Here is a 27,570-nt window from a genome sequence, read left to right as displayed (position 1 = left end):
GTGGCTGAGCCTGAGATCGGAGGTTGTCGTATGATCATCCCAACTATGCGCAACCATACGGGGTGTAGATGGGATGGATTGGATGTCGACGCGATGACGCGATGTGAGGTGCTGAAGTGAGGAGTCGCTTCCGTGAAGAGGAGAATGTTGTCAGCCAAGCCGCTAATGTCCGAATGCGGTTGTGACGCGTTCAGTCGCGCCGTCGACGCGTCGGAACTTCATCAGCAACACCCGCCGCTCTCTACCACCAAGGCATTCGCGCTCCGCCCTCCGCCGTGATGGATCTCATTGCCAAGGCGCTCTTGGTACCTCAGGATGCTTATTGCGCTTCACGACTGCTGTTTTGGGAGTTCCCAATTCACTGTCAACGAACTACTGATCGACAGCAACCAATGAAGGACCCATTCACAATGCCGCCTTTTGTGAAACTTGCGCATCAGTGCTATCACGGTTCCAATGGGTGACAGAAGCTCTTGCAGAACGATTGAGCTATTCTTTTACATACTTTACGACAGTATTTAATTCTGCCTTTGGAAAGTACATATCTATCGTTTGAACATTCTCCAGCCGACGTCGGTATCAGTGTTGTACTTGCATTCATCATAGCCTCACAGCGTACAGTACTTCCCCCATGGATTCTCTCGGCAGCAAGCAAACATCGGCGAACATAGCCCTTGAGTCAACTGTGCTATCGCGATGCTTCATGTAGCAAACTTGCGAAGATGATGAGATTCACTCAGCGGAAGCGCCTCGACAGGTTAAAAACATGTGTGAGATTTTCCTTTCCACACATCACCAGCTTACAACCTCCCAAGCTCTTAGCTAGTCACTCTTTCAACTCGACCGATCGAAATCCGGGTGATACTCGCAACCTCTCCTCGACACATCGACCCTGTTCACCGAAGGCACTATGTCTCAAGACCACTACCAGAGCGGCAACAATTCATTCGACGATAGCCTCTACCTTGGCATTGGAGGTCTAGACATACCATTGCTCCATGAAGCTCAATTTCAGACAACTATGGATAACGAGGGCGCAGTGCTGTCTGCCAATGGCGACCCTGTGTACTTTGCTCAACCTGGCATACAAGACTATGGCATAGGGAACTATCAGCCGAATGAGGTTCCTCTATATGCACCTGACGATGGTCAGCATCAACACGGGTTCGATGGATACAGCCAACCCATGCCCGAGCAGCCTTCATCCCAATATTATGCAGGTACCCCACCTCCTCGTTATTCTTCCATAGAGCCTGCCAGCGCTACGAATACGCCAACACACTTGGTGGACGTAGACTCGCCATTCGACCCCTGTTACCGTTACATGACACCCAGCCCACCGGCACCCTGTCAAGCTGATGCAATAACTCCAGTTCAACCCAACCATTTTGGACTGAAATTCCGGAATCTGGCAGAAGCGAAGGCTAGCATGCTCAACCGCTATATCGAAAAGGACTGGGTACCGCCTGCTAATGACAGCACTATTCCGACTACTGCCTATGAACGCGCTGGACACGTCGCCGAGCTACTAGAAGCAATGAAAGACACTTCCACCTGCCCGGACAAGCAAGACAAGGGCCGATTTCTAAAACGATTGACTCCAGGTGCCAAAAAGGCGATTTACAAAGAGCAGATGGAGAAGGTGTGCTGGCAGCTAGTTGCCACCGCTGAGAAACTACATGTCTTCGGCCCGAAATCATTCTCCATCTACGACTCGACACCTCTGGAAACGATGTGGTCATCACGCAACCTTACCTTTGGTGAGCGTATAGAAAGTCTCTGTGCGCTCTTACGGCTTTCCAAGAGCCGGTGCTTCTCGCTGCTCAAGGGTGAGAATCTTGAAACCACTGTGGGTGCGGCCCCTCAGAAAATTACGGGCACGATCCTGAATAATGGACAGAATGAGAACCGCCAGAAGTATATCGCAGAAGGTCGGGTGAGTATGAAGGGGAAAAAGGCAACGACGTCACCGGAAGATCAAGCCTCAGACACGGACGGTGATGAGGAACTCGATCCAAGTGTCGCAATGAGCCTGCCTTCTAACGAACCCGAGGAAGAGTTAGATCTAAATGTCGCGACGATCCTGCAATCACCGGAGCCTCTGCCACCTGCCAATGTTGAAACGAGTATTGTCGGTGGCTTTCAATCGAACAATACCCAGACCGTCTCTCAGTACGCGGGCGACAATGGCGGGCAGTACGAGAACAACCAGCATGTCACTGGGAACTCTTACCATCATGGCCCTCAACCTGTCTTCCATCACGATCGGCCCTCGCCTGGGATGCTATCACCGAACATGCTTTCGCCATCCGCCTCGTATGCCCCGACTCCAACGCCATCGATGCACGGAATCTATTCCCCAAGCACGCAGCCATCGCCGGTAACACCTTGGACGCCGTCGCCGTCTCATGTGCCGCACACGATCCAAGGCTATCCGTACACTGCGTACCAACACCCGTTTGCCATTCCTAGACCCAATCGAGTGTTGAAACGCAATGCCGAAGACGCGCAGCTCGGCATGGGTCCATATGCACCGGTTCAGCGCCCACGATTTGATGATCAAGAGACCTCCTGGCAATGAGCCCGGACCTATTGCGGAAGAGGATGAAGCTGTAGGGTACTATTGTAGTGGCAGCTGGTTTGTATGAACCTAGTCTGCATATTGAGAAACTCGGCATTAGACAAAATCATGAATGTACATCAAATGCAGTCAAAGGAAGTCCTCTCTGCCCCGAAACTTTGAAATAGCCATGCCCCTATCGTCCGCCAATTTCATCAAGAGCCCTCAGCCGCGCACGACTTTGCACTTCTGTCGAGCCAATCCCTTATTACATGCGGAAGCTTCCCGTCCTCAGCCCCTAGAGCTGGTAAGAGGTCTTCTTTTGCTCTGCTTTCATCTAGCAGCAAGCTCATGTCGAGCTTCTCCGTTTTATTAGTCTCCATAAACTGCTCCCTTAGTTTGATTGACCACCAAACTGTTCATTATGTGAGCCTATAAATGCGATGATGTATGGAACGACGAGTCACTCACGCACTGTCTGGACGTAGCAATTTTTCCACTTGTCTCTGGCCTCCTTCAGGAAAGACGCCGGGATCGGATCTGGCGGGCAGATCCACTCAAAGAAGTGTTCCGTCTCAGGTGTATCCTCGAGACTCATAGTGTATTTGTACCACCAATCGCCTTTTTCTTTTGTCACCTCCCACCCAAACGCGTCTCGGCAAGCGTCCCCAATGCTTTTCTTGCTCGCCCAGGCGTCGATCTTCCTGCCATCCCAGACAACACATTTGACCCTCCACATATCCTTCACTAGCGCAATATCCGGATGGAGCTTGGCCATCTCGACCGCCTCGCGCGTTTGTTTTGTGGGCCGGCAGCTTTTGACGGCTTCTTCCAACTTTTCAGAGGCAGCTTTTTGTTCTGGGGTGAGTGTCTTCTCAAGTTCTCTAAAAAATGGCATTTTGACTAGGATGTAAAGCGTGCGACTTGGGTATGGAGGGTTGAGTAGTGTCAAACTGCTTCTCACAATGTTATAGAATAGAGAAAGATCGAAGTACCACCGATTTATAGTCCAAAGGGTATGAGCCATCATATACAATGACTGGATTGCCTCTGTTTGCTGTGAGTCGCATTGCCTGGCAAATGATTACAAGCCGAATGACCCATCTCTATCGGGAGAAGGTCGACGTCGCACATGAAGTACTGAAGGACCAGTCACCGCGTGGTAATCGTATTGACTGTGACGGCACGGTACGTTACCAGTCGACCGAAGCGTGCCGTGTGACGGGAACGGCGATGAATGGCTATATGTTGCGTGAGTCGTAAGCGCATACATGCGGCTACCTTTGGATGTTGAATGAGTCGTATCAATCCAAATTACGCGATCTGCCAAGACGTGATACCAACACCCGACGATGGTCGTAGAGAAGCCAGTGCGCTTATCAGCGATGACTACTTCAGCTCACACACGTCTTGGGTAGTAGTCAGAACGAGGCTCGCGCAGGAGGAGGAGCTATGTGCTTTCTCCTGCCAAAGGTCTTTGCTGAGACGGAGGCGTAGCTGGGATCTTTCGACTATCAGCGAGAATGCGCTGGGTAGCTGTCCGAGAGATGTCACGAAAGCTGGCAGTAAGAAAGGCGCCGCAGTGGTGGCAGCAGCTCCCTTTGTGAAAATTATTCGTCGCGACAAGATTCGTGTTAAACAATGTGTTAATGATCTTAAACCGTATACACCCGGTATCATCCGTCTTCCCTCAACGACGTAAGAGTGACATATCCCACCCTTCATGAGCATCATCAAATGTGCTATCCTCAGGACCGCTACCAGCACTTTTTTGAATCCAATCATCTATGTCGTCTGGGAGGAACTTGGGGCACCAGATTTTGCAAGTTTGAAGTTTCCCAGCATATTTCCTTGGCAGAAGCAGGCCTTTCATATCTAACGGTTTGTCTTTGTTGGTTGCGGCGAATGGCCTCCGCAATTCCATCGCCCACCACACTAAGTATCGTTAGATTTTGAGCCTCAAAGCAACGATATGGTTGATCAACTCACGTCCTCGCTGAACGGTACAAGTGTGCCACCTGTCTATGTTTTTATTTTCGTTCAGACCACTAATGAACATGACGCTCCACTGGCTAGGGGGAACGATCCATTCCAGCCACACTCGGTTCCACGCTCGCTCTTGCTTGTTTTCCTTGTCATAGAAACTTTCGCTGTACTTGTAGGTAGGGCCGTCTTTTTTGTCGACTTTCCAACCGAAAAGGGTTTGGCATTCGTCCGCGATGGTCTTCACACTGGTAAAGAGGACCATCTTAGTTCCATCCCACAAGACGCATTCGACGCCCCAAAGAACATCGACAAGTGCAAGACCGAGGCATTCTTTAGCTTGTTTCAAGGCTCGTTTTGGTTCTGCCGGCCAGATTGGGGAAAGAGCTTGAGCGGCGTTTAGTCGGTCCGGTCCACCCTTGAGTTTTAATTCATCCCGGGCCTTCTTGAGCCTATCCTTTTCAGTCAGAGGGTCTGAGTTACCGGACATCTTGAAGCGATCGTAATGTGTAGCTCTTTGATAAGATAGTCTGGGGGACGAAGACGTTCTTTCTTCTGGGAATGTAAGAGGAGAGTATGTCTACATGTCGCCGACCCTTTCTTATAGTCCAAGTTGTCATCGTCCATGATGCGAAGGTGACTGCGTCGAGTAGGTATCACCAATGAGTCGCGACCTCTAGATGTGAGCGTGAACCGCGCGCACTGTCGAGAAGTGCCACTAACGCACTACATTGGCCACACATGACCCAATGCGCTCGTCAAGGAAGAGTATCGGAGCGCACATACCCGGTTTATAAGAGTCAGAATTCTGGATGATGAGAACTCGATAGTCGTTGCACGGCCTCGCGTACACGGGCGGGTGACGAGCGCCTTTAGTAGAAGACGCATGTTGATGGACGAGAGCGGCACATTCGACACAGTCAAGCGCTTGTTCATCTCATCCGCGTCCTCACTCTTCTTTTCCGACATCGCCTCTGGCCCACTCAGGTCCCTGCCCCTCTTCCTGGTCTTTCGCTAACTTCTTCTCAAGCTCCAGTCTCGCCTTCTCGCCGAACTTCTTTTCCCATTCCTTGTCTCTTTCTTTCTGGGGCGCCGCGAACTGCGTACTCAGACCACCTCGACTCTTGACTTGCATCTTCTTCTCCGCAGCCTCGTTCTGCTTCAATTGCTCCTCAGCACTTTGGATCCTGCGCTTGAGGCTGATCTCAAACATGTCTCTTCCTTTGTGCCTCCCCTTGAGCCCGTTGTCGTCCTTGTCGAAGTAGACGGCCCAGCGCAGACCTTCCTTGCCCCACGGTGTGTCCGGGTCTTCGTCGGCGCCATCCCATTCGTCAATCGCCATGAAGCCCTCCCAGCCTTCGAATGTGAGGTGCGTCTCGTCTTCAGTCCAGTCCCAGACACCGACATGATGCATGATGCTGCCGGTGCGGTTCGAGTAGCGAAGCTCGTACGTCTTTTTGTCGCAGTAAACCCAGTTCAGCATCGGCGGGTCGTCGCTGATCGTAGTGACTAGCCCTCTTTCCGGCGGACTCCTGTCTTCATCTGGGTATGCAATGTAAAAGCCTGCAAATGGATGCAGAGGCTCCTTCCCTTCCCCATCTATCCCATCCGGCCACATGGGCTTGTTATCCGCATCCCTCGGCACGACCCAGACTTTATCGTGGCGCACGACGAGGATGCCATTGTCGATTTCTTCTTTCGCTATCGGATCGGGGTCGTCGCAGGCTACGAGGCAGTTGAATTTCCACATGCGCGATTCGTTGGCGGCTTCTTCGTTCTGCTTCTTTTGGTGCTCGACACCTTGCGCGACGCCGGTCACAACAGGGATGGCGACGACGCAGCCGCCGAGGAAGATACTGAGAGGAAGCGCCATTTTGGAGATGCGGTCGAAGGGTGCGATATATGATTCAGGGCGGTGGCATCGTGGGGGACTGGAAGAATGCACGCGATGCACTTCAGTCCACGCGAGGTGGGATGCGAAATCGCGCTGCGTCATGATCGGCGGGGACCTTTCCGCAAATAGTCTAGTGCGTCCTCCCGTCACTGCCGCGGTGCATCTAACTTCGCGGAACGACACCTTCTCAACTTGATGTAACCTCCACAGTCAGCGCCAAATTTTATCTTCGTCTCCAGATCAAATTGTATTTTTTGCGTCTGCTCGGTGTACGCGCGCTCCACGAGACCGCCATGACCAACCCCAGCTTGCAGTTGGCTCAAAGCGCAGAGAATTCAACACATCCTAGTTGCTTGTTGACCAAACGAGATTCATGGTGAGAACTATGGTACGTCCTCGTTCTTGCGTTGTGTTCATTGGCTACGACAGTAAATGCAGCGAGTCTGGTTGGTCGGCTGCGCCCACTCATCCAGCCGACCAGAGTTCAGGATGGATAGTCGCGTAGAGTCAGAGGTCCAAATTGTACCATGGAGTGAACCGTAGATTCTGGTAGGTTTTCTGCTCATATATAATATGTACTTGTCTCTTGTAAACTTCATCTTCTCATCTCATCCCATCAACATCTTCTCCAACAAAATGTTTTATCACCTCCTAGCAAACGTCGCCGACGCATTTTGCATGCACCCAGACCACCTGGGTGAAGATTCCACTCCGCGATATACACCGTCATCGTATTTGGCTCTAAAACATCGCAAAGCATCCAAGAAGCCTATTCGAACCGCCCGTCCACCACAGCCGAGTGTCCCTAGAACTGTCTTCCGAGCGAGAAGCCCATCGCCATGCCCATTCACCCACCAGCCACTGGCGCGACAATTGAAGCAGTTTCCGGCATACGAAGAAGACGAAGACGACTGGGAAGAGTGGAAGCGGAATAATGGCAAGGTCACAGTCAATGGCCATGACATTGACCACTGCATTCGACACTGCGAACATCGCATATGTCGCTCCATCACCGACAAAGATAGGAAGCGCGAAATCGAGCCTAAAGCATGCAGATGTTGCAGGCGACTTCTCATCCTCGAAAACACCATTTTCAGACAAGAAAGGATATCGCATCTTCGACTCCAGGATATTCTGGCCGCCCGAAGAGCATACGAGATGACCAGCCATGACAAGACTGTTACCCTGGAACTAGAATCCACCACCGGCCTAGTCAAAAAGATGCGAAGCATGGGATATCTTGATATCACAAAATATCTCCGCGGATCCAAACACTTCACGAGGAGCACCACACTCTACCCCACGCAGTACCTCGCTGCTACTCGCGCAGCCAACATCCTCATCTCCAAACTGCTGCACTACCTATCCATCACGCTATTGCCCCTTGAGAACCAAACCCGCACTCTGACCATCGCGGATCTAGTGAAAGAGATGACGGAAGTCATGCGTCTGGACATCTTCTGGTGGGTATCTGAATGGTGTTTCCGCAATCAGGTGGAACGTAGGGATAATGTCATGGAGAGAGCGTGGAAGTTGAAAGGGTGCTTTTGCTTGGCGAGAAGGACTTGGGTTAAGGGAACGATGAGTAGGGGAGTTGGGGTGCTGTTTGAGAGGATGGAAGGGATTGTGGAGATGGTAGTTGCGATGCTCTTGTGGTGGGATGGAGAGATGAAGACGGAGAGTATGAAGAAGACCTGGTGGGAGTTTGAGAGCTGTGGGAGTGAGGAAAGCAGCGAGAGTGGAGAGAGCAGTGACAGCGAGGAGAGCTGCGATTTTACCTGGAATTAGTGTACTGGATGTCTCGTACGCCTGATCAGTATCGTTACATGCAATTGAAGAGTGAAAGCTTCCGTGTGCATCCACCGCCATCAATCCGTGGTCGAGCAAACTCGAACACAGCGCTCAATACACACTCCATATGCGCACAACGCCTCTTTACCTACCCACATAACCATCTCAACCAACACCATTGTATTTCACTCCCTCTCCCGAGCAAACACCAATCAAGCACCCTTTCACCCGCAATCATGAAGTTCACAAACGACGACTTCCTGTCCACATCCCCCACACCACCTCCACCTCCACGCTCACACCTCCGCATCCAAATCCCGTCCTACAGCCTGCGCCTCCCCGTCGCCCCACCATCCCCCCTCTTCGACGGTATAAACGAAGACACAAACACCCACCGCTTCCCCGCCTTCCAAGACGTCCTCAATATCCGCAAGAGCGTGCCACCACCAGAACCGCACTGTACACTCCATTGCAACCACGGAGTTTGTGTGAAACAGATGATAGAAGGGTTTGGTAGCCCGCTATGTCAATGTGTTCTGGAAGAGGAGGAGGAGTGGAGTGTGGAGTGGTACCGGCCTGCTATGGAGCTTGAAGAACTGGATTTGATGTCGATTGCTCAGAACACCGAGAAGTTTAGTCCGGCGCAGGAAATTGATATACATATCGAGGATGCGATGAGGGTTGTCGCGTATCTAGAACCCGGCGCTGTTAGCCGAGCGATGGACGACGGGTTTTTAAGACGCGCTATGCTGGCTGATTTTGGCCGGGACGAAGAACGCACGACAAAGGATGCGGTTCACCGGTTCTTCTATTTGATGCGTATATACTTCGATCGTACTCTTCATTCGCCGGGCCACCGCGTTGTAAGCATCGAACAGCTGCGGTGCGAGTTGGACGTGTATGTTTGGACGCTGCTGGTTGAGTGGGTCATGAAGTATTGCGACTGGGAGACGCAGCGATTAGTGCTGAAGCATGACGGCCCGGAGTGCATTTTGGACGCCACGTTTGGTGCTCCGGCGGCGGTGCTGGAGCTGTGGTATGAGTGTGTTGAAAATATTGTTGGGGTACTGATATGGCGGGATGAAGAGGTTAGGTGGCGGAGACTTGAAGGTGTGATTGGGTTTTGTGTTGTGTTAATCATGTTCTTCTTATTAGTCAGTATTTTGCTTTGGGGAGGCTTGGTGTCGCATATCTGATGGCGGTAAGGCTGAGTCAAAGAGGAGAGTTCTTGGTATCAGCATTTAGTTGTGAGGGTTCTACACCAAACCGCACTCTGGAAGCTGATACGATTGCGGCGTATCATCCCGTTCATTTGAAATACATGAGCTCATCTTTCCACGTACTCAGCATGGGGCAAATCGCTATTCGCATGTGCATATGCTGGAACGAGTAGGCCTTCATCAGCCCAACAAAATGCAAACACGCAGCAATCACCACAGCGATGTGGAAGATCTGGTGCGATGAGAGCCACAGGTCAAATTTGCCTTGTTTCCAACGCTCTGGGAATCGCGTCTGTCTTCTGTTAGTCCAGCTATCGCTGAGCGCTGTAAGGCACGACTACATACCATAAAGGGAACCAGGCTAGCCAGGCAGACGAAGCCGCAAGCCAACCCCCATCGTAAGCCTGCCAACTCACCCATTCGTTCCCAACCATACATTTGAATACCCCTCCACAGCGGAAAAATACCAGCGGCGGCAAAAGCGACGAAAAGCGGAACTACAAGGGCCTGTGCCCAAGACTTGGAAGCCAGAGGCGAAGCGAAGAAGAGCAGCATGATAGCGCCCAAAGCCGTGAACTATATTCCATGTCAGCAGCTTCAAACCCATGTCGTAGCACCAAATCAACTTACAATAAGCATATAGGTGCGCATGAGCTCTACCTCGCAGGTAAACGTGTAGTATAGCGTCGCAATCAAACAGCCCCAGATAAGACACGTGATGCCCGCAAAATCCAACTGCTTGCCAGCCGTCGCCACAGATTCTGAATGGTCAAGGACAATGTGGTACGTGACGGAGAACGACATGCACAGTACCACACCGCCGAGGAATGCAGACAATGCCAGTATATCACCGTTGCGTGGGGAGGGGAACCACTGTTTTGGGCCGCCTAGTTGCGGTAGGTTATAGGTGGTGACAAGCAAAACAATGACTAAGAAGAGTAGGTGGGTGTAGATGTTGCCGGTCTCGTTATGGAGGTATGTGAGGCTTTTGATGGATTGGCGGTATGAATTGCGGGCGGAACGGTATTTGGTGACGATGTATTGGTTTTCTTGGCGCCATCCTGGTAATTGTCCGTAGTTGACGAGCGGATTCTTGATGGAAGGATCGTGCTTGTGCCCTACAGCGGTAGTCTCTGGTGCTGATGACATCTTCTCGTTTTGATCGCGCATGTTGTTCTTGGTGATAGTAATCTGGGCGATGTACTGCTGCAACTTCGAGCAGTCGTAGCTATAATAACTGATATGACCCACATCTTCTCGCAGATGACGTCTGCCACGATTCTGCTAAAACAGGTACAATAATTGGCGTCACTTTGGCTAAACGTTGACAACTTCTTGGGGTGTACTCCGGAGTACTCCTAATGGTAGCACGCTCGACTTGTAGTCGCATTTGAAGGCGAAGTAGCCGGCTGCTCGGCAGTCTTAGGTTTGCTTAGCTCAATGTTCGACTGGTAAACTACCATTAGGCCGAATCTGGGGATGCAGTTTGCTTGGCGCACGATTGGGCCTCTGGAAACCGTTGGGCGGGAATCCGTAGCGTTGCCGAAACTCCGTCGTTCCACGACTCTGGAAGTCTAGAACCTCATTCTCCACGTACTGACTGGTCTTTGGATGGAGGACTGTGTACTTGCTGGACCCCGAAACCGACTTTCATCTGGTTGAGTTGTGAGGATACGTCTACATATGATGTCGCCACGCCACCAAGTCCAAAGGTATCAGTGCCTTGCCGAGTTCGTATTGCTAGACTCTGTTGAGTAAACGTGCCCCCAGGGCTTTGATCTGCTTGCTTTCGCGTTGCTCAATCGCTTGCCAAATCAGCTGTCTAGCAGTCGATTTGCGGGAGGTGAGTTTGCTCTAAGAGAGATCTCACACCTGCCCCGCTGCATTTTGAATGTCGGAAACATTGGTTAAATGCCAGGTAGTGTTATTGGAAGTGCCTAGGTAGTAAATCCTGGACGATACGAGGCGCAGAAATAATATTCGTATTATCTCGATGACTACAGATTAGAATGTGCCACAACGGAGAGTCGCAAGTCCATTCAGACGTCGCCGACTCCGATCTTGACCCCACTTCATGATCGAAGGCGAGCTAGCCTAGAACCGCATCATGCAATTCTCTCTGATCCTTGAACGAAGAACCGTCTACTTGCTAAAGCCCGTAACCTCCGAACATTAGTGTCCTGAATGCTTCGGAGTGTCGTATTTCACTTTCCTGGATCTTCTGAACTAATTCTTCTTCCGTTTCCGAAGACCAAAGCGAAGCCTCTCTTGATGGCTCTATAGGTGCAACCATAAAGCTGTCTATGTATTCATCGCGATACTCCATTTTGTTCCACTCATCTGTCAGGACGTCACAGTCTGACCGGTTCAAAAGCAACGCCGCGCGACTATAATGTCCGTTCAAGTCTGCCGCTTGTACCATGGTATGTTTGTCTAGCAGTATGACAAACTTTGGGGTTGCAGTCGATCTGGCCCAATGCATTCTCTTCATGCCGAAATCGTACAATTCAGCCGGTTCATGGAATTCGAGACCTGTCTGCACTTTGCCGACTTCCGCATTCCAGTGTTCCAGAAGAGAGCCAGTTTGTTTGTGAAGTGTATCGAGAAGCTGGACAAGACGAATGCCTTCAATGTTGTGGATGCGCTCGAGAAGTCTCAGGGTGGGTTCCTCTTGTGCCTGTATCACGTAAACACCGATAGTCTGACAGGGTGGTTGTGTGGCAAATGTTGAGCCCAGGCATCGGCGAAGACCTAATACGTCTACATCAGGGCCTAGTAGCAGGTTTGCTGCAGGTGCATTCGTTCTAAGAGAGACCTCATACCTGCCTCGCTGCATCTGGAACCGTTCTCCAAAGATCTCGGCGACGCAGGGTGCAAGTTGAAACTGGGTGAAGTCCAGCCATTGCGGTACCGGTAAACTGGTATCATCGTACTGTATGCCAAACGGAGAGGGCATTGCCGGGGCCCAGAAACGCGCATATGCGGTATGAAGAAGATCTATAGTCTTCATTGTCAATGCTACAGCCTGGGAGAGGCGGGCAGGCGCATATAGTAGTCCGAAGCCTGGACCATCAAGCCCGCAGACCTTTTCTTCAAAGTTCTCGAGTTCTTCGAAGCCGGGCTGTAACCACGCTGGGGTCTTTCCAGAATTTTGAGCAGCGCCATATTCCACGGGGTCGTACAGGCGGCGGTTGTGATTGTCAGATTGGAAAATGTGTTTGATAGTGCCATGCCATGAGCTTGACACCCTCCAAGCACTCAATCGATCGTATACGTCCAACCGACAGAGAATGTTCTCACGCAGTTCAGCGATCCCAAAGGCACGATTTGCTGCAGGTTGCGCGACTGCTGCACTGACTTGTGTGGTAGGCGAAGAAGATTTTGCCTGAGCCGCAGTCGAATCATTTGGCATGTAATAAAATTCCGCCTTTCGTCGATTAGTGAGGGCGATTATTCTTTCCTTCCACGACTGTATCTTGCGCATCTTGTCGGGTTGCCATCTTTTGTTGCCTTTCAGGCGTAAATATTCATATGCACGACTCCATCGAACAAAGTGGGCTCGCTTCTTAGGCGTGATGTTTGAGATGTCGTCTTCGGTCATCCATTCGAAGATGAGCTCTTCATCCGATCGTATGCCCGATGGAAGTTGGAGAGCTGCGTCGCTCATTGTTTTGGTGTAGTGGTGATGATGATGATGGTGGCTATGGATTATTGTACGGGCGTTGCAGGTATCTCTTCAGCGGTGCTGATGTGGAAAGTTGCAGCCTGGAGTGGGGTAGCAAAGCCAGATCATCGTTCGTGGGACGCATGCCTGGGTACCACTAACACATCGGACCGCATTTGGCAAATGGCGATACAGCGACAATTGATCCATGGCTACGACGTTCCGAATAGTCTTAGTTGGCTGTATGTGCATTTAGGTTAGAGCGCGATCTCGGCCCTCGGCGGGTGGAAGAGAGGTGCAGAAGGCGCTTGGACGATGCGATAACATAATCTCGCGTAACCCGCACTAGATCCAATCTAGACTTCCACGTGTTTTGCTGGTCTCGCGGCAGCCGAGACTACGGCGAGTGGTATAATACTTTGCATTGAGGTGCATCGATTCTCCAAACACTACTCACTAAGCATATAGACTTCAGCGAGCCCACCTTATCCGTCTGGTTGAGGTGACGCAGCAGTAGTAGCAGTTTCTACAGTCTATAGCAAGGAAAAAAAAAACGAATTTATGGCATGTCGTGCTATATGCTCCACAAAGAATCATCAGCAGAAGTATCCCTAGTCCACTCCGCCCAACACTCGCTGCTGGTGTCGACATATTGTTCTGCGATATCCAAAGATTTCCACTCGTTTCCCAATGCCCTCATACTCATCAGCAACGGCCGTTGGCTCACATGCTTGGAGAGATTGGGATTTTCATCCATGTCGTGATGATCGAGCGTGAGTATAAAGTGCGGACGGGCACCGGCTGTGAATGCACGCCGTCTTGGGTATGATAGCTGCAGTACGCTAGGAGGCAGGGTGGCCAAGTTCTCTCGCATACGTTCGACTTGGGCCCTCCAATCCAATAGTACTGTCGATGCATGTGCGTTCAGTATATTTGTTAGATGGGATATACGTATTCCGTCCTTGTTGTAAATGCGGGCCACTAGCTTATTGTTGTGTGCAGTTCCCGCCAGCCACTGATCACTCGGAGTGTAGATGCCGATGCAACTACACGGTGGGTCGGTGACAAAGTGCGATCCTACATGGGAGTATAAGGACCCAAGCGGGAAGTTGAGCGGATGAAGGAGGCCTTCAGTGGGAGTATCGCTGTTTAAGTAAACATGACAACGACCGCGATACGTCTCGAATCCGCCAGTGTATAGGCGCTCCAGACACGGATGCAACGTGAACTGCGTAAAGTCCAGCTACTGCGGCTGCGGTTTGAAGTCGTCGTCCGGGGCGGGGTTAATGTCCCAAGCCACGCGATATGCGTGGCGCACGAGTTCTGCGACGGATGGCTTGAGCATATGCGATTGAGTAAGCCGAGCGGGTGCGTACGTCCAAATGTTCCATCCATTTGTATCCAGGAGAATCAAACACCTTGCGTGGACCTTTTCTTCGAAAGCAAGTAGCTCTTCGGGGGTTACATGAAGGTTGTCATTGTTGGTCGAACACACATCGGAGTATTCGACCGGGTTCTGATGCGGTGTACCTTCGAAAGGGTCCTGGAGAATGCGCTTCATAGTCGCTCGCCATAGCGTACAGACTTGGCCGGCGAGCAGTTGGGTCTGAAGGTCCGAACTGTACAAGATCTGCTCTACCAGTTCCGCTATGTTCAAATCGCGGTGAACAGCAGATGCAGTCGACGATGGATTCAGATCATGCTCATTACTCGGATCTGAAGTTGAAGGCGACGGTCCTGAGTCTACTGGATATCTGGCAAGCTGTGCATCAAGTAGAGCAACAAGAGAGTCCTTCCAAGCGTGCCACCTACGCAAAGACGTGAGATTAATGTTTCCAGCTGTCGCGGAGAGAAAGAGGTTACGCCTTTCGCTCAAACTAATGCCAGATGACGCGCTGTACTCGGGGCTCTCAAAATAGGCTGCCGCGTCAAGCAATCGGGCTCGTAGTTCCAGAGGAATGGCCGATGGAGTAATTAGGGAAGAAATGGCCAATGGATTAAATGGGGTTCGTAGTTCCAGAGGAGTGGTCAATGGAGCCTCGATGCCAAACCATTTGAGCAAAAGATTGCTTTCCGTAGCAGCACCGCTTGCCTGCGGGGAGAGGATGGTGTCTGCCATTCTAGGAGTGAGCTAGAGGGTGATGTCAGGTTGTCGGTGGGTCGCGCGGCACTACCTCGGTCACGCGCTGACTAATCCACTAGCCGGAGCTCGAACAAAACTCTCCGCGCCGCCGCCACCCTCTTCTCTTTTCCATATAGAAAGTTGCACCCACGAAATTTGACCTCACTCTTTGTTCCTCTACAAGATTGAAGTTGACATAAGCTGGGGAGAACAAACATCTTTGCCCCCAAGAACTGCCTGCCCCTACCGAATGGGCTGTCGGTCCCGTGGCTCCGAGACATTCCATTAAGAAAATTTCATCATTGCGACGTCTCCCTTCGCCTCGAACGATACCGACACGTATACGCACGAGTGACACGATGGATGCATAAGCGCGACCAAGGCGGTAGAAGTGATCGCTTTGGAAGCGCTGTACCATAAGATGGCTCGTAAAACCAAAGCGATTGACCACATGGTCAATCGCATGAGTAAAGTGCGTCTGGTGGATGAGCGCGCCGCGCCGCCGCCCGATCTTCAAGACGATGCGCAGGAAGATGATAAGAAAGCTGTGAAGCGCCAGCCCTTCCGCTTCTTTGATTTGCCATCCGAGCTGCGATTGCGCATATACGAAGAGCTCTTAGTCTTCCCCAAGACCATCGACCTCGACCCTACGAACTACCGCACCGTCGCCCCCGCCCTCCGCCTCTTCCTCGTCGACCATCGCATGCACGACGAAGCGTCGCGCGTCTTCTACGGTCGCAACACCTTCCGCGTGTTCCCGATCCACGGCCGCTACATAAACCGCAAGCACCCGCTCCTTGCATGGTTCCCTCGCAAATACCGCGCGCTCCTTACGCGCTTGGAGCTGCGACTGGGGCCGGGCTTCACGAAACCGCCGAAATGCTGGGTCGTGGATAGCCGGCTCGGTCTGGCGGCGGTGAAGAAGGTGTACAAATTGAAAATCTTTGTAGAGATTGACCCGGCATCGAACGAGGTGTTTGAGGGCTGGCGCGTGGGGAACAACTTCTATACTGAGTACTGCGTCGGGCTGCTGAGAGGCTTGCTCGCGCAAGTGCCGTCGATTGACGACGTGGAGTTTGACGCATACCCAAGCGTGTCCAAAGACAGCCCGCTGCTGAAGGGCCTGGTAGAAGAGACCAAGCTCAATCAGAAGCGCGTTGCCTGGGGCCCTGAGAGGGGCTGGGACAAGATTGTGGAGGTTGACCTGGCCAGCGTGCTGCAGAAGATGGGGCTTGGAGCTCAATGAAATGAGTCTGCCCTGTAGCATTCGCGCTGTCATGCTATGCGCTGCATATGTCACGTCACTTTATGTATATTCGTGTATCATTCTTCAATCCTTGATTCGCATACCCAAAGTTGCTTGTTTAGTTCGCTCTTACCCTTTGTAGCCGCTGTAATAATGCTGAGGGCATGGGGTGTGGCGCTCAGCCACGCCAGGCCAGATGGGCTGTGAGAACTCAGCCCCGCTTCCAGCCTGCCTACAACAACATCTGCCCCACGACTCGCAGCCCACAAACCTTCGTCGATCGCCCAAAACATCCCGCTGTTTTTTTGAGGCATGGAGCTGGAAGGTTTTGGTACGGACCCGATTGTCGCCTACGAACCAGCGGCCCACGCCGCAACCGGAACTTACACCACCACGTCCGCGCCTGCGCATACCGAAACGAACGATGATACCTACGTATACGAAGCTCTCGCAACAGACCGACCTCGTATCCGCCTTATCACCGTATGGCAAGGTGTCAGACGCGCGTCGTACCCTTACCCACCAACCGATAGCGACGAGATACTGTGCACCATCGACGCATTCGAGGTAGACAGTGCTCCACCTTACATTGCCTTGTCTTACACCTGGGGCGATCCTATACCATTACACACTATTCGACTCAATGGTAAATCCTTCACTATTCGGGGAAATCTTTTCGATTTCTTAACCGCATCTGTTGCCAGCGACATTGGTCGGTGGAGCATTTACCTATGGATCGATCAGCTTTGTATCGACCAGAGCAACAAGGACGAGCGTGGACATCAAGTCAAAATGATGGCAAACATCTACCGCAATGCCCAAACCGTTGTCAGCTGGCTTGATTGGTCCTGTCATCAGGCGGTCCGAGACCTAGCGACAAAAAAGCTCGACCACGATGAGAGACGTGCACACATCATCACCATATTCTCTAATGAGTACTTCTTTCGTCTTTGGATTGTTCAAGAGTTCCTTCTGGCCAGAGATATAGTCTTTATGTGTCGCTATGATTTCCTGGATTACGACACACTAAGTCCTTACGCATCCAATCAGCCTGGGGACCGCCTACCTGTTGAATGTTCAAATGCAATTAATCTATTTGCATCGAGGACCTCATTGAAGCCTCGGACGAGCCTAGCCCTAGTACTCAATCACTACTCGATATTGCGGTGCGCAGACAATCGCGACCAGGTCTACGGGTTGCTTGGTCTCGTAGACTCTTGCCATGAGGTTCCAGAAGTCGATTATCAGAAAACCGCCGAAGAAGTCTATCAGGATACCGTTCAAATCCTTTTGACAAGGAAACAGTACCAAGCATCGAGGTTGATTCTCGACTGTGCTGAGATGTTGGCCGGAAATATGTGCCTTCCAAATAGACATCTGTACGCAATACGTAATCTATTCGAGGACATCAACATGCGCGTCAAACTAGGACAGCCGATGATCTTACATGGCGTCGGCTTCGACTCTTCAAAAACACCAGATGAATGGTGGTATGAGTATCAGGGAATCCGTTACGGCTTTCCAGTCCAAAGCGATGCCGATAGGTCGATGCAAAGCTCATATTCCCCTTGGCTCTCTCGAGCACTGCAAACGCAGAGATCGTCCGCTGTCATGCTTTCAGCTACCCCGTACACATGACTGTTTCCCTAAGGACACTGACCAGGGTGTTTAGTGCTCGCACTCACTCACTTCCATACAGTATCCTTTTCACATGGAAAGCGGATGTTTGCAGTGTGAATTACGCATTGAATTCTCATCACGTAGGCTCTTCCGACTTCACTGCGCGCACGGATGTTGTCGCGTCAGTTGCGGTCGCTTGCCGTATATATTGGAGTGCGTGCCAGACTCTCCTCCATTATATCTTTTGCTTCTTCTGTCAGAGCTACTGCTTCTTCATATCGCCAACAACTACCAGAAGTGTACGTAATCGAAGACATGAGCGCGGCAAACGACGATTCCGCTTCCGCGATACCTGGCCAAACCATGCCGATGCAGTCACACCCCATCAACCCAGAGGCACCGTCTCTCTTGACAATACCAGGCGAAGTGCGCAACAACATCTTCGAGGCCCTATTCGAGTTGGGCGACCCTGTTCAGATCTCCCGCGATCGGTATGCGTACGGCTCCTCCTCCACATGTTACCAGTCACGAGACGTACGTGGCATCGCGCTACTTCGAACATGTCGCCAATTTCCACAAGGAAGTAACCGGTGTTCTCTACATTCGAAATATATTCTGTGTAAAAGACGATCCACATACTGCTGATCCAATTCAATGGGCAATGGCCTGGCTCGTCGATATTGGTAGACAGTCCTCCTCTGTTCGACATCTTCAAATTTACATCGACAACGTATTCCACGGTGCGGATGATTTCATCAATATATCACCTATACTACATCAAGCATGGAAGCCTGATCGTGCGGCTTTAAAGGTTGAACTTCTCCCTAGATGGTCTCCGGGATGGGGTCGCCCCCCAGGCGAAGATGTTAACAGAACAGCCGAGATGAACGCGGTCTCATGTAACCAGCAGATCGCCACAATCATTGGTGACTCGTCAGGGATGATCAGAAGGTTCTTTTCTGTGCCTTTATTACTACAAAAGGTCTGCCTGTACTTTCAGGAGCACTATGCTCACGTTCATTACTATGAAGCAACCAATAGCGACGACCACCCACTATCTGTGGACATTGTTGATATCGTCGACAACGGTACGGAGAGTACATTGTCCAAAAGAGTACCGGTTACGGACATCAAACGCATCATGTGGTGCCTCGAAATTCGAAACCCCATCTTGACCATGGCATTGTGTCCAGACGAGGACATCATCTTTGACCTCACAAACCGGACAACAAACGTGGATGTGGCTCACATCGTATCGGTCACTACTTGCTTGACTGGTACACACGAGGTCGGTTTCCGGGAAAGAGCGTTCAGTGTCACATTGACAAGTATGAGTACCCTGGCAGCTTTCACCGCGGAACTAAAGATACTCCGCGGACTGCCTCTCGGAAGTCCTATGAGCATAATCATTCGCTACTATCTGGACAACAATGCCTCCTTGGACGATGTACGGCTCGATGCTCTCGCGCTTTTGCATGCGACGGGGTGTCGCTACCCATCAAAGCCTGTGTGCATCGAGGTCTACAGCAAATCTGGCACTGCCCCAATCAACAGCTACACTATCTCTCTTGAGGATATACGACAGAGCATCCTTCTCTTCATGTACCAGATCTTCAAGAAAAGTCCAGAGCACATGCTAGCGCAACTACCAAGGATCTGGATGAGTGGCAGGGGCGAGGCGCGGGAAGCCGAGTGGGACTTGAGCAAGTGTTCTATCGAGCCGATCATAAATAAGAACGTGGGCATCAGCTCGACGATCATTTTATCACGCTACGAAGGGATTTTAGGGATGTTGGAAAGCATGTTCGATCTAGACAATCTTCCGCCTAACTCTATGGGGGATTTCGCAATAGGGTTGCTGTGGTACTAGGTAGGAAATAGGTCTTGCTGCATACAGCCTATCAAGTACGAACAATTCGAGAGTGGCTAGGATGATGTATGCCTCAAACTGGAAATTATCTTGTGAAATCTATAATGCGACATGCATTTGGTCGTCCTTTAATGCCAGATGCTGTAGATCAAGATAATAGCGTTATCGCACCTCATATAACTAAGTACAAATGGAAAATTGACTGGCAACGTATACCTCTAGGGTAACCTTTGCTATATTCAATACGTGTTTGGCCTCTCTCCCGGATTAGTCGACCTTCTTAATGGTCAAATACACCAAACACGTACATCGAGCATTGGTACAGTGCAATCTAATCCAGCTTCGCAAACCTTTCTTCGCGTAAGTACAGGGCGTATCGTAAGAAGTTCTGCGGTTATCGCTATCCATGACGTAGCTCTTTCCATCCGGTGCAGCAAACGGCCACAGTCTTGGCAGTCGCCCTCTCTCACCTCAGAATCCTCGACTCTACAAGCTTTTCCCACTACCAGCAATTACCCTTCTTTCTTCTCTCACACACCGTTTTCAGATACTGATCGCCAGCGCTACGGCGACTGAGACCACCCTCGCAGCGTGACAGCGAGCGACATGAGTGCGTCACCCGGTACCACAGGCGGCGGCGCGACCTCCACTACCGCCAGTGACGCAGAGTCGAGCGACATGACCACCACCAAGATTGCGAACGTGCGAGCAGACATGGAAGCAGCGACTGCAACGGACAACCTTCCGCCGCCAGTCTCACACCCGACCGATCCGGACGTGCCGTCCTTAGTGACTCTACCTGGTGAGGTTCGCAACGCGATCTACGAGGCACTCTTCATTCGCGAAGATCCTATTCAGATTCATGCAAACAGTTTCGATCCTCTCGGTTACCACTCCGGCAGTGTCGTCCTCGGAACTGCACTCCTCCAGTCATGTCGCCAGATCCAATATGAGGCCACTGGTATCTTTTATCCACGAAACGTGTTTCAACTAGTGCTCCCTGTAAGTACGGACGACGAAGACGGCCTTGTTTGGGCTATGGACTGGCTTCGCATCATCGGCAAACAGTCGTCCTTTCTTTGCGTGATTCAGCTCGATATCAACAACTTGCTTGAAGCAGACGGAGACTTGGAGATCCTACCAATACTGGCGTACACTTGGAAGCTGGAACACAAGGACATGGCTGTTTCCTTTGTGACATCACCCGAGAGGTTGATTGTGGGCTTTCAAGGCAATCGGCCATGGTCTGCCAACCATACGGCTAAGATTAACAAAGGGTTGAGTACGCTCATCGCTGATCCCTCAAACCTTCTTAGGAAGTACTGCATTGCGAGCATGCTGTTGAGGGTCAAACTCGACACAGATGGATCGGAAGTTCTCATTTCATACCGCCATAATCACCGTGGTGGTGGTAATTGGATGACGCAAGGCCGCATATCAATCAGCGATGAAGGTGAGGCCCGTATGATTTCGCGCAACAGGAACCCAGGGTTTTGTGATCTCATGACGATACATGGGGTGAGAAAGAAGCTTTTCGATTCGATCCAACCCCCAGGACTGGAATCAGTCTTCGACTTGACGAACCAGACCACGAATCTCAACCTTAAAAGCCTAGCTGGCGTGAACCGGTTGTTACGTCGCGAAATCATGCTGGAAGTCGGCGACTATGACTCAATCTTCAACTCAACAACTTCGACGCGGAAATACAACTTTGCTACCGAGCTGGAGAGGTTCGAAGCCATCCAACTACACGGCCACCCACGCTACTTTCATCTGTACTTCGACCTATCGGAACACTCTACCCTCGAGGATATTCGATTCGATGTACTGCCATTTATATCTTCGCTGGGTTGGTTGAACCACGACGTCCACTTGAGGATCGAGGTACGCCATCCGATCGATTCCGAGACACCAAACCGGACGGTCACGTTGCTCTTGAGAGAACTACAGGTTAGCGTTTTCTGCTTCCTATACAACCTCCTGGAGACCTATCACAAGAACATCTACCTTCCGTGCCCTAATATCTGGACGAATGGGCTTGGTAAAGTGAAAGAAGTGACATGGCAAGATGAGCTCGGGTTGGAACCTCTGGATACTTTATACCTGGACAACAGTCATGGTGTGATGCAGCGGATCAGTAGCGGAGTTGCGAATGACTGGGCTTCGATAGAGATAAGTCGTATCCTTCCTGGTATTCAAGACACACTGCTCGAGTTCCTCGGGGAGAAACATGGGTGGTGATTGAGGTACGATCTGACCATATCATCAGGATAACTCGCTAATACATTCTAGCTTTTTTGAATACGGATTCGAGCTCTCAACTGCGTTTTTGAAGCTCTCGTGTCAAGAGGTGTCTTTCCTTCGCATCAAAGAGACGTATTGGGACACGGTGGAAGTCTAGTGGCGGCTTTCGTCCGCTGGAATTCTCTTCTCCACTCGGCAGTCTATCACATGGTTTTATTGTGCTTGGTTTAAGTTTCCACATTCCCGAAAAACTGATCCTTCGATGGCGGAACAGAAGTTGCTGCACACAAAAGCATTTGAGTTCATTAGCTCTTCGTGGGCAAATTGCGAGCATCATGGGATGCATGGATGTTTACAGGTCGATAGCAAAAGCTATATAGCAACCCATTCATACAAAAGCAAGATCCTTGGTCCACGAAACGTGTGAATATGACTGATCCAAGCCAAGGGGATTGTCGACTGCGTTCGCAGGCGTAAAATGCCATCTATGAGTGACATGACCGACTTCTGCATGTCTGCGACGAGGCGGTTATCGTTATCAGTCTGCACGACGAAGCAGTCACTATCAGACCTTAGGTATGGAGGCGCATTGCACGCACAGGTGACACATAGGGACAAAGATTGCGATTCTGCCGTCCCTGGAGATCAGGCAAGCAGCATGGTCAATGACGACGCGCGCTGCGACGTAGGATGTTCATGTGGTGCCGCGCGCGAAGAGGGGTGTTTGCGACAACCAATCACAGCATAGCAGACAAGGGATGACGCGTTACGTCATCGTGTCACTAGTCGAAGTCGCGCCTTCTGCCTTTCCGACGATACCAACCACAACAACTCAGCGCTCACTCGTAGCACCGCGCGAAGGCATTTCACTTTCCACACTTTAAAGGCGAGCGTACAAATGTGGTATCTTTATTGCACTCCTATCATCGGTTCTTTGCGCTGACAACGCCAATACAACTCTCCAAGCTTCTAGCCGCATACTGAAGTCGCGCCTCCGGAAAGCATCTTGCTGGCTATCGCCGCGCACACGGAAACGAACGAACCCTTAAGCCATATCTCGTCTACTCAGCTGCCGCCCTCACGAACAAATGCTCGATATCGGGAAGCATGTCCAATGGGTTCTCGCTCGCATCCAATGCCTGGTCCTCGACAAATCCGCCATCCCTGTCAACGTATGGCTGGGGGTCAAGTTCCCAATTCTGGTTCCTACAGAATCTAGCCAGACGAACGTTGCAGAACACAATCGACTTCAGTTCTTTGATGAGGCAGCGCTGACTGCTGTCACAGGAAGCGTCCTCATTCGGATCCTTGAACATGCGTACGATTGCAACCTGGAGAAATGGCTTTGCCGCTACGATATCGTCCATTGCACTGACAAGTCGTCGTCCGCAACACCTCACATAGCGATGCCGATTCCACGCCACGCGGCGGTACACGATATAGTGGGGCAGGACGAATGTGATCTTGTTGAGTCTATGGGCGCCCGCCAGCATCCAAGCCAGACTACGCCACGAATCTTCGAAGTCTAGTCGCGGGAAGCGCTTACGGAGTTTGCCTTTTGTCCACGGATATGGAAAAGGCATGAGGTCGTATACGTCGTGTGTGCGAAGCCAGGTGTGTGGGTTCCAGTGTGAGGCCATGCAACCGCGGTCCTCCGAGCGGCAAGGTATAGCCATGGTCATGGATTTCATGAATCCCAGGTTCCTCGACCCAATCTTCGTCGCGAACGCATACGCTACCATGTGGCCGTTGAGACCCGAGAAGCGGAACTCATTGTTGCCGTAGAAGACCTCGGCGGCTTCAGCGCATACTTGCTTGCATGTACGTAGCAAGCCGAGGTTGCGTGCGCCGCGTCGGCCGAACATTTTTCGAAGTCTAGACCCGTTGCGTACTCTTCGGTAATACTCGGTATCCATGTCTCCGGTCTCTGGCCACAGCTCGATCGGCTCGTCGAATTCAAGGGCATGCCCGTAGATCATCAGACGGATTTCGAGAGGCATATCGAGGAAGCCGACGTTTTGAGGCTTGTTCTACAGACTTGTGAGTATACCATTATGTGTCCAGATCCATAGGGTACTTACCACAGGCTTCTGGAACATACGTTCATCGTAGATGTGAGGATATCCATTGTATGGACGGAGGTCGTCATACGAGTGAACGAGAAACGCACCCCTAGCGCTCAGCGTCTTCATCTTCTCAGCGTGCGCTGCTTGCGCCTCTTGTTCTCGCTTCACTTTCGCGTCCTCCTTCTTTCTCATCTTCTCAGCGCGCGCTACTTGCGCCCCCTGCTCGCGCTTCACTCGAGCTTCTTCTTTCTTGATCTTCTTCTCTCGCACCGCTTCCGCCTGCTCAGGAGCCTTGTGCATGGTCTCGGCTTTCTGTTGCGGCTCACTCGAACCTGCTTGGGCCTCTTTCCGAGCTTTTCGCGCTCGCGATCTAGCCCATCCACTCTTCTTCTTGCGCTCGATGCCCTCGGGCAACACGTTACCTGGAGCAGTAGACATGTCTCGGGTGTTTTGCTAACGTGTAGAAGTTTTCGGGTTGGTTGACTGGTTCGTTGAGATCTTGACCAGGGCCCGGAAGCGTGCGGTCATATATAGGGGTGCAGTACAATCACGCCAAGTCTGTGCATGACGCATTACGCTCCTACTCGAAAGCTCTGCCTATAATGGTCGAACTACGCTCGCCACTGCAGGCCAGAGAACCTTCGGCTATTTCACTCAGAGCTCAAAGTAATGGTAGTTAACCCCCATACCGAGCATGTTGATTGCTAGGACCAAGCCCATCGATGCCTAAATGCCGGGGTACTCCAATGACGCCCATGTATATTCAGCAAGCCCAGACCAGTAGTTTTGCTGGGAAATGATATGTCCGGAGGTCCATTCGGTGGTACCTTGGGCCTGTACCAGACTATTGTCGCTTATCAAAAGCGCTTCTGCTACGATCCCAACATCTGCAGCGTGCACCATGTCATCACAACGGAACAGCAAAAGAAACGGGAAAGTTTGAACGATGAACGTTGTATTTCAATAACTATTCAAGTATCCTCAATTCCCTCCTGACTCTCCGCCCTGACCCCCATTGGTAGTGCAGTTAACCTGACTCTCAATCCCGTCAATGTTCAAGCAAGTGTACTGGTTCGTTCCACTCGGGCTCGTAACATTAACATTCTCGATGTTGATGTTCGAGCAAACCGCCGGGCTAGAGCAGACCAGATACCCGACGAGCGGGTCGTACTTCTTGCTGGTCGTGCCGTGGAAGTTCTTGACTGTGATGTCGGAGATGGTGAGGTTGGAGGGGAACTTTGATCGCGTTAGTTTTGCTTCGGGAAAGATTGACAGGGGGAAGGGAGCTTACCTGATTGCAAAGAGTCAAGTTCTTCTGGCCGTAGCACTGAGTAATCTCAATCGCGTAGTCGACGTTCGAAATGGTCATGCCGTCGTACGTAATGTTCTTGACAGCACCACCACCGCCTCCACCCTGAAGATCACCGGAGAGAGCGGAAGAAGCGCCAGGCCAGACCTTGATACGCGCACCGTCGGAAGCATTCGACATGCTGATGTTGTACACATAGACGTTCTCGACGATATCAATTTCGCCGGGGTACTGGCCCAGAGAACCAACACTAATACCGTGGCTACCGTTGCAAATGAGGTTTTGAACAACGATGTTGGTGCTGTTGGGCTTGAAAGAAACACAATCGTCGCCGTTGTCGATGTGCGAGTTCTGAATGACAATGTTATCGGAGCGGTATGTGTCCCACCCATCCGTGTTCTTAGCAGGGTTCTTGCTCTTGCTGCCGCCAAAGATGTCGATGTTGTCGAAGACCACGTCGGTCGAGTTAGCGACGAACGTGTACCACTGCGGACTGTATCTGAACTTCAAATCGGAGATGGTGGCGCCTTCCGCGCCGATGACACCGAAGAGGATGGGCCGCAGGATGTAGATGTCCTCGGCGTAGAGGTCGTACCAAGCCTGGCCGTTTCCGTCTAGAGTGCCGCCGCCGTAGACGTTGACGTCTTTGCCGCCAAGCTGGAAGAAGGTGGTGGCGTTTTGGTAGATTTGCTTGAAGGAATTGGCTTGCCAGTAGTCTGTGTCGTTTGTGAATTGGATGGAGCCTTGGATGTCTTCGCGATAGTTAGTAATGAAAGATTATTGACTTTCGGAGGTGACATACCCAGATCAATGCTGTTTAGGAAAGTGAGATCCAGCGCGGTTCCAATGGTAAACTTCTGGTCCTTCGGGAAGACGACATGACCGCCGTTATTGCACTGCTTGATAGCCTTTAGGATGTTTGCGGAGTCGTCCTTACCACCACCGAGAGCCTTGACGCTGCAGGTCTTGGTTCGTGGCGGCGATGTCGGGCATGCCTTCTTCGGGTGATAAGGATACGCCGGGTGGTGTGGCCTCTTCGACGCAACGACCTTGACGTTTCGCTCATCGAGGGGTGTCGATAGTACTGCTGATGCTTGCAGCAAAGCGCACGTGAAAAGCTCGGTGACGCGCATATTGGCAGACGTATATGCCGATTTTCTTAATTGACAAGCTGGAAATCAACGTCTGTAGCCCGAAAACCATCGCGACCCCGACCACCTAATATACCCCCATCGCATCATCCCCAGCCGTCCGAGCCGCGGCCTTGGCCCTGGAACCACCTCAAGATACCCGCTCCCGTAAAATTGGATGGCGCGGAGGAACTCTTCGATCAACCCCTTCATCCTGGGGTCCCCTCACGGCCACAAGTGGCTAAACGGGTCATGACTGTGGCGCTAAGCCAAGATCAGCGAAGCTTTCCCCACACGCCTGGGCGCTTGGCCGGCGCCATTGGTGGAGTTTCTGCGACCCCAGATTTCCGGTGCGTGCTCGCCCCACGACAAATCGCAAAAGACGGTCTACGGCTTCTACGCGTCAACGGCTGCTTTCTGGGGTGGGCGGTTGACTGAACGTGGCGGGCGAAGATTTCGCCGCGGAACGGCCGGCGTGGTTAAGCAAGTGGTGGCTGCTTGGAAGGGCTGGGCTAAGTTGTGATGCTTTCATCGTGGAGATGGGCTTACCGCGATTACTTATCCGGGCGGGCTCCGGTAATTTTGCTCGATGTTTACCAACTGATCATAGTCTTGGAGGTTGCAAAGTTTATCCACGACGGACATTGCCTTCGGTCAGCGCGAGAGCACACTCGTGAAATACCCAGAGCCAAGCCCAATGTCTTCGTTCCGTCCCGAAAGCTTAGCAGCTGTGTTTCTCTGCCAATTCAACGACATGCGACAAGCCACCAAGAAGAGCAATATTGAGGAACACGACCGTCAAAGGGTAAAGTCAATACGTTCTATCTTCAATCGACCCCGGTAGACGTTCT

At 51.5% G+C, this 27,570-nt stretch overlaps 10 protein-coding genes across 10 annotated transcripts; 4 read left to right on the top strand and 6 right to left on the bottom strand.

The window, feature by feature from the left end:
- Positions 1-910: 910 nt before the first annotated feature.
- Positions 911-2,581, top strand: J4E90_010211 (uncharacterized protein; the record flags this gene model as incomplete). Its single annotated transcript, XM_051439726.1, has 1 exon — positions 911-2,581. The coding sequence occupies one exon, from the start codon at positions 911-913 to the stop codon at positions 2,579-2,581; it is 1,671 nt and encodes a 556-aa protein (XP_051286380.1).
- A 1,924-nt stretch (positions 2,582-4,505) lies between these two features.
- On the bottom strand, positions 4,506-5,033 carry J4E90_010210 (uncharacterized protein; the record flags this gene model as incomplete). The annotated part of the gene is made up of 1 exon (XM_051439725.1): positions 4,506-5,033. The coding sequence occupies one exon, from the start codon at positions 5,031-5,033 to the stop codon at positions 4,506-4,508; it is 528 nt and encodes a 175-aa protein (XP_051286379.1).
- A 459-nt stretch (positions 5,034-5,492) lies between these two features.
- Positions 5,493-6,416, bottom strand: J4E90_010209 (uncharacterized protein; the record flags this gene model as incomplete). The annotated part of the gene is made up of 1 exon (XM_051439724.1): positions 5,493-6,416. One exon carries the CDS (start codon positions 6,414-6,416, stop codon positions 5,493-5,495), a length of 924 nt encoding a protein of 307 aa, XP_051286378.1.
- Positions 6,417-9,536: 3,120 nt separating this feature from the next.
- Positions 9,537-10,618, bottom strand: J4E90_010208 (uncharacterized protein; the record flags this gene model as incomplete). Its single annotated transcript, XM_051439723.1, has 3 exons — positions 9,537-9,740; positions 9,794-10,024; positions 10,079-10,618. 3 exons carry the CDS (start codon positions 10,616-10,618, stop codon positions 9,537-9,539), a joined length of 975 nt encoding a protein of 324 aa, XP_051286377.1.
- A 979-nt stretch (positions 10,619-11,597) lies between these two features.
- On the bottom strand, positions 11,598-13,115 carry J4E90_010207 (uncharacterized protein; the record flags this gene model as incomplete). The annotated part of the gene is made up of 1 exon (XM_051439722.1): positions 11,598-13,115. The coding sequence occupies one exon, from the start codon at positions 13,113-13,115 to the stop codon at positions 11,598-11,600; it is 1,518 nt and encodes a 505-aa protein (XP_051286376.1).
- A 2,540-nt stretch (positions 13,116-15,655) lies between these two features.
- J4E90_010206 (uncharacterized protein) lies at positions 15,656-16,480 on the top strand (the record flags this gene model as incomplete). Its single annotated transcript, XM_051439721.1, has 1 exon — positions 15,656-16,480. One exon carries the CDS (start codon positions 15,656-15,658, stop codon positions 16,478-16,480), a length of 825 nt encoding a protein of 274 aa, XP_051286375.1.
- A 1,935-nt stretch (positions 16,481-18,415) lies between these two features.
- On the top strand, positions 18,416-19,970 carry J4E90_010205 (uncharacterized protein; the record flags this gene model as incomplete). The annotated part of the gene is made up of 2 exons (XM_051439720.1): positions 18,416-18,591; positions 18,626-19,970. The coding sequence occupies 2 exons, from the start codon at positions 18,416-18,418 to the stop codon at positions 19,968-19,970; spliced, it is 1,521 nt and encodes a 506-aa protein (XP_051286374.1).
- A 606-nt stretch (positions 19,971-20,576) lies between these two features.
- Positions 20,577-22,211, top strand: J4E90_010204 (uncharacterized protein; the record flags this gene model as incomplete). Its single annotated transcript, XM_051439719.1, has 1 exon — positions 20,577-22,211. The coding sequence occupies one exon, from the start codon at positions 20,577-20,579 to the stop codon at positions 22,209-22,211; it is 1,635 nt and encodes a 544-aa protein (XP_051286373.1).
- Positions 22,212-23,275: 1,064 nt separating this feature from the next.
- Positions 23,276-24,718, bottom strand: J4E90_010203 (uncharacterized protein; the record flags this gene model as incomplete). Its single annotated transcript, XM_051439718.1, has 2 exons — positions 23,276-24,244; positions 24,296-24,718. The coding sequence occupies 2 exons, from the start codon at positions 24,716-24,718 to the stop codon at positions 23,276-23,278; spliced, it is 1,392 nt and encodes a 463-aa protein (XP_051286372.1).
- Positions 24,719-25,261: 543 nt separating this feature from the next.
- PGX1 (Exopolygalacturonase) lies at positions 25,262-26,722 on the bottom strand (the record flags this gene model as incomplete). The annotated part of the gene is made up of 3 exons (XM_051439717.1): positions 25,262-25,516; positions 25,572-26,341; positions 26,392-26,722. 3 exons carry the CDS (start codon positions 26,720-26,722, stop codon positions 25,262-25,264), a joined length of 1,356 nt encoding a protein of 451 aa, XP_051286371.1.
- Positions 26,723-27,570: the final 848 nt, after the last annotated feature.

The sequence above is a fragment of the Alternaria incomplexa genome (genome assembly GCF_024043165.1).
Source record: "Alternaria incomplexa strain BMP 0042 chromosome Unknown scaffold_20, whole genome shotgun sequence".
NCBI lineage: Eukaryota > Fungi > Ascomycota > Dothideomycetes > Pleosporales > Pleosporaceae > Alternaria > Alternaria incomplexa.
This window is presented reverse-complemented; position numbering and strand designations above follow the sequence as displayed.